This window comes from Microtus oregoni, unplaced genomic scaffold (genome assembly GCF_018167655.1).
Source record: "Microtus oregoni isolate MIOR12 unplaced genomic scaffold, Mior012 000024F_ref0000369, whole genome shotgun sequence".
Classification (NCBI taxonomy): domain Eukaryota; kingdom Metazoa; phylum Chordata; class Mammalia; order Rodentia; family Cricetidae; genus Microtus; species Microtus oregoni.
In genome coordinates this window covers 11,876,946-11,882,945 of record NW_024543083.1, presented here as the reverse complement: position 1 = coordinate 11,882,945, position 6,000 = coordinate 11,876,946, and the positions used below count along the sequence as shown (strand labels likewise).

The window sequence follows — 6,000 nt, the reverse complement described above, 5'->3', positions numbered from 1 at the left end:
TCTCATATTCTAATTCAAGAAACTGCCGTCAGTTCAGCTGCTGTTTCTTAACCATCTACTCTGAAGCAGAAACTACACTAGGCACTGTGCCTAGGGATGGGAGACGGGGCTACTAACTGGACAGGAGGGCGGCCCTGAGTCTCAGCAGCTGTGAGGAGAGGGGGTCTCCTTGCCTAAATCTGAAAGAATCAGGTCAATTAGTTCAAGCTATCCAGGGAAAAGGGACTAATGGAGAACTTAGCATATTCCAGGGATTCTAGATCAAGAACCACACGATGGCATAAACAAAATCAAAGTTCTAAATTCAGTTATATTCACCCAGCATTGTTTTACTAGCTCCCAGGTTACAGAGACAGCAGGAAGAGACATCCATACATAATGTCAAGTATGTCAGGTAAGGGTAGGACACTGGCAGACAGACACAGAGAGGAAGGAGAAACAAGAACTGGAGCCCACCCCAGAAGGTGAAGGAAGCCTTCGAGAGGACACAATTGGTGCTTTTGTGTAGAGGTAAAACTGCTCAAGTTGTATCTAGAGAACTCACTATATGCCACATGGAACAGAGTGGAGAGACAGAAGGAAGCAAAGAGACAGACAAGCAGCAGTCGGTTGGCTTTGATTTGCAGTCTATGGACTGCTTGTAAGCAAGTGTGATGCACCAGGACAAATCTTTAGAAATCCATGCAGGACGGAGGAAGGCTATACTGTGTAGGCAGAGAATCTGGACTGCAAGATCAACACCAGACACCAGGCAGGAGGGGAAAAGACATCCTACCCTGAAGATGGAACAGCAAATGTGTGCCTGCCTCCAAGAGATGTAAAGAATTAGAACTGATAGGGCTTGGTGGTTGAGGAGAAGCCTGGTATAGGAGAAGATCAGAGGTGAGCCTCAGGTTTCTGGTTTGTGTTACTGGAGAGAAGGGAGGTCAACAGCCATACACACCATAGCCACTATCTCTTCGTGTATGCATATGCATCATGTACACACACACACACACACACACACACACACACACCTCCTTCCATTGGTGGGGTTCACCATCCAATTCCCAGGTGTCTTACAACAACTTTAACATGTGAGCCACCCAGTGTGAGTGAGCATGAAGACACACACAGTGAGGGGATGAGGGAAGACAGAGGGTAGGAGGGAGAGAGGAAGAGAAGAGGAAGGAAAAGAGGGGGAAGGAGGGATAGAGGTTCTTTATTTTCTCATCCCAATCCAAAAAGAGAAAGAAAAATGCAGGGAAGGTCTGGAAAACCCCCTGCAAATATCTCATGCTGCTCTACACTGTGGGCTTTGGTGAGGGTCACTGAGGACAAACCCCTGCTTCCCAGAAGCACACAATGCGATCTCTGCACCTGAGTGTGCACACCGTCTACATTCAGCTTTCCCTGCACTCTAAGCCTTTGTCTTTCTCGCCCTGCGATGGCCTTGGTGGTAATCTGGATTGTGGATTGTCCTGATATATGCTACCTTGGATATATAAGTGTTGAAAATCCTCATCCTCTCCGTTTCCCTCTTCTTTCCTTTCTGGCCCTTCCCTTCCTTTCCCCTCTTGCCTCCCCTCCTTCCTCTTTCCCTTTCCTTCCCTCCCTGTCCTCTTCTCTCCTTCCCCTTAATTCCCTTTCTCTTCTCTTCCCATTCCCTCTCATCTTCCTCTTTTTTCTCTTCTCTTCCCCTTTCTGGTGTGAAATATTTTTATGAACCTTTTTTTTATATATACGACGTGTTTGCCGCCACTTCCCAAGCAAAGGAACAGAATATTGCCAACCCCTCTGAGGCCCTTCTCGGGCGCTCACCAATCATCTCTTTGTCGCTCCCCAGTTTTTCTGCCACGAACCACCTCAAATTATCACATCATCCTTGTGTACTTTGGTTCCGAGTTTAGCACTGCTGTCTTTGTTGGGCGAAATTATTTGTGGAACACTAGACCTTGTATCCCTGTACGTATCAAGAAGCTCGGAGCCATGGCCACCCAGCGTTCTTCTGTATTAAGTCTTGCCTCTCACGAAGAGAGCGGTGATTAAATTTTCCACTATCAGACAGGTGCCTCCCATACTCATGGACGTGTTCTCTCTGGGTACTCACAGGGTTTGACCAACTGACCTGGACGTGGCCAACAGACTAATCGCCAACACAGCCACCCACCATTCCAGCTGACTGGAAGATGTTTCCCTTCAAGGTGAGCAAATGGATGGGGCTGGCTTGCCTCCGGTCCCTGGTGCTGTCCCCACCCAGTATTCGTCAGAAGAAACTAATACACAAGGTGCAAGAGGAAAAGGCTTTTCGAGAGGAGGTGAAAATTTTCCACGAGAAAATAAAAGACTTCCGGGAAGAGATATGGGATTTCCGAGGCAAGATCCGGGCTTTTCGGAGCCAGATCCTGGGTTTCCAGGGGGAAGAAAGACCATTCTGGGAAGAAGAGAAGACCTTCTGGAGAGAAGAAAAAACCTTCTGGGAAATAGAAAAATCTTTCCTGGAAGAAGAAAAGGCTTTCTGGAAAAAATACGGAACCTTCTGGAAAGAGGACAAAGCCTTCTGGAGAGAAGACAATGCTTTACGGGAAAGAGACCGGAATCTTCTTCAGGAAGACAAGGCTCTATGGGAAGAGGAAAAAGCCCTGTGGGTAGAGGAAAGAGCCCTGCTTGCAGAAAAGAAGGCTCTGTGGGAAGATAAAAAGTCTCTCTGGGAGGAAGAGCATGCCCTTTGGGAGGAAGAGAAAGCTCTCTGGGTGGAAGGCCGTGGCTTCCAAATCCTTGGGGAGCAGAGACCCCAGAATGGTCCTCACCATGCCAATGAAGAGCCACAGTCAACAGTCTTCCCCCGAGGGCGTGCATAGTGAACACTAGACACGCAGGACCACGGGAACAGCCATCACTGGTAGGGACCCAAGACCAGGGTGGCCCCATGTACTAGAGTAAATAGACACTAATTTGTCTCTTTGCCATGAGAGAGATAATAAAGGCCTGAGGAGTGGTTAATAGTATGATTCCTTATAACTTTCCCAGACATCGTTACTGTTATTTTATCCACCATTCTCTTACTTTCCTCCTTCCCTCTCACTGGAGTCCTCCCCACTTTTCCCATTTCACCAGTCAGATCACTGGTACCTGCTATCCGCCCCCCCCCCATGCTCCGTCACACCCCGCCCTGACAAAGGTCTCTGTTTTGTTTTGGTTTTTTTGCTTTCCTGGTTTCTGCAGTTACTCCAAGACAGGTACTCACATCTGAAGATTTGGAGCAAGGAGCCTTCAATGACAGAACATGAGACCTTTGTCTTTCTGGGTCAGGGTTAATTCACTCCCTAGGTTATTTTCCAGTTCCACCCATTAACCTATAAGATTAATGATTTCATTTTTCCTTACAGATGAATAATACCCTACAGTATATATGAGCAACCTTTTCATTATGTATTGGACAGGTGAAGGACATTGAAGCTGTTTCCATTTCACAGCTATTTTGAATAGAGCAGCAATGACCATGGCTGAGCAAGTATCTGTGGAGTAGGATGTTGAGTCCTTTGGGCGTATGCCAAAGAGCATGTAGGTAGAGTAGTTTTCAGCTTTTTGAGAATTCTCCACACGGATTTCCACAGCGGCTGCACCCGACTGCAATCCCTCTGACAGTGAATTTAGGTTTCCTTTCCCCCACACAACCTCCAGTATTTGTTGTCCCGTTTTATTGATGTTTGATTTGTTGTTCATGTTTTTTTTTAAATCTTACTAGGGTAAGAAAGAATCTCCAAGTTGTTTTGAATTGCATTTCCTTAATTGTTAGGGACAACGAACACTTTTGAGTATTTCTCAACCATTTTCTTCTTCTTTTGAGAACTCTCTGTGCAGGTTCCAGGACCATTTTTGGAATGGCTCCTTTTTTAAATTTTTTTGATTCTTTGTTTCTGAGTTCTTTATATATTCTGAATATTATTCCTCTGTTAGATGTATAGCTTGCAACGATTCTTTCCCACTCTGTGGGCTTCCTCTTCATCCAGCTGTTTCTTTAGCTGTGTTAAAGTTTTATCATGTTCCACTTGTCCGTTGTTAACCTTAACTATTGAGGAAACAGAGTTCTATTCAGGAAGTCCTTTCCTACATCTGCATGATGGAGAGCACTGCCTATGTTTTCTAGAAGTTTCATGATCCAGGTTTCATATTGAAGTCTTTGATAAATTTGCAGTTCTGTTTGTACATGATGAGAGATACAGGTCGAATTTCATTTTTCTGTATGTAGACATCCGGCTTTCTCTACCATTTGTTAAAGATGCTCGCTCTTCTCCAGCTTTTGTATTTGGTATCTTTGTCAAATGTCAAGTGACTAAAGTTATGTGTATTCATGTCTAAGTCTCTGATTTTGTCCCATTGGCCTACATGTCTGTTTTTGTGCCAGTAACATGTTGTTGTTATTGTTGTTTGTTATGGCTCTGTAATGTATCTTAAGATGTGGAATTGCAATCCCCCTAGCATTGTTCAACTATGTTCACAGCAGCATTATTCGTAATAGCCAGAACCTGGAAACAACCTAGATGCCCCTCAACTGAAGAATGGATAAAGAAAATGTGGTACATTTACATAATGGAGTACTACTCAGTGGTAAAAACAATGACTTCACAAAATTCGCAGGCAACAATTCTGACTCAGGTAATCCTGACCCAGAAAGACAAACATGGTATGTACTCATAAGTGGATATTAGAAGTATAGGATAGCCAACCTTCATTCTCAGCCCCAGAGAATAAGACATAATGAGGGTACAAAGAGGGATGCATGGATTTCCCTGGGAAGGGGAAATAGAAGAGACCCCCAGGTAAAATGGGGTGGGAGGATGGGGGGACAGGGCAGAGATGAGGGAGAGGGCTGAGAGACCTGGGCACAGGAGGCAGGTTGGGGGCGAGACGGAGGGGGAGAGTAAAGAGCGTGATGGGGAGGGGTATTTCAGGGTTAGAAACTCCCAAGAATCCACAAGGATGGCCTCAGCTAAGACTCCTGGCAATAGTGGAGAGGGTACCTGAACTGGCCATCTACTGTAACCAAATTGGTGACTACCCTAATTGTCATTAGATAACCTTTATTCAGTAACTGATGGAAGCTAATCCCATAGTCAAGCACTGGGCTGAGCTCTGAGAGTCCTCTTAAAGAAAGGGAGAGGGATTGTGCGATCAGGAAGGTCATGGTCCTGACAGGGGAACCTGCAGAGACAGCTACCCTGAGCTTGTGGGGAGCTCATGGATGCTGGACCAACAACATCTACCAACAACAGTAAGGGAGCCTGCATGGAACCAGCCTAGGCCCTCTGCATGTGTGTGACAGTTGTGTTGCTTGGTCTGTTTGTGGGGCTCCTAGCAGTGAGATCAGAACCTGTCCCCGACATGAGAGCTGGCTTTTTGGAACCTATTCACCATGCAGAGATGTCTCGCCCAGCCTTGATGCAGAGGAAGGAGCTTGGTCCTGCCTCAACTTGATGAGCCATGCTTTGGACACACCCATGGGAGGCCTGCCCCTTTCTGAATAGGGACGAAAGAGGAGTGGATGGGGAGGGGTAGATGGGAGGTGGGGCAGGGAGGGGAAGCATGGGAGGAAAGAAGGGAGGGGAAAGTGTGGCAGGTATGCAAAATAAAAAAATTAATTAAATTAAAAACTTTTTATAATAAAAAAAAAAGAGCACTAGCTGTTCTTCCAGAGGTCCTGAGTTCAATTCCCAGCAACCACATGGTGGCTCACAACCATCTATAATGAGACCTGGCATCCTCTTCTGGCCTGCAGGCAGACATGCAGGTAAAAGACTATGTATACATAATTTTAAAAAATTGAAACAACACCATGAATCCCATCTTACTACCATAGAAAAAGCTGGATATCAACAATAATAGAAACAACAAAAATACACAAACTCATGGAAACTGAACAACTCATTACTGAATGAAAAAGAGGGTAACACAAAAATTAAGAAGGAACTTAAAAACTTCTTAGAACTGAGTGAAAACAAAAATACAACATTCCCGAAG

At 45.4% G+C, this 6,000-nt stretch overlaps 1 protein-coding gene across 1 annotated transcript; it reads left to right on the top strand.

The window, feature by feature from the left end:
• The first annotated feature begins 2,168 nt into the window (after positions 1–2,168).
• Ccdc70 (coiled-coil domain containing 70) lies at positions 2,169–2,840 on the top strand. Its single transcript, XM_041673548.1, has one exon. The coding sequence runs from the start codon at positions 2,169–2,171 to the stop codon at positions 2,838–2,840; it is 672 nt and encodes a 223-aa protein (XP_041529482.1).
• Positions 2,841–6,000: the final 3,160 nt, after the last annotated feature.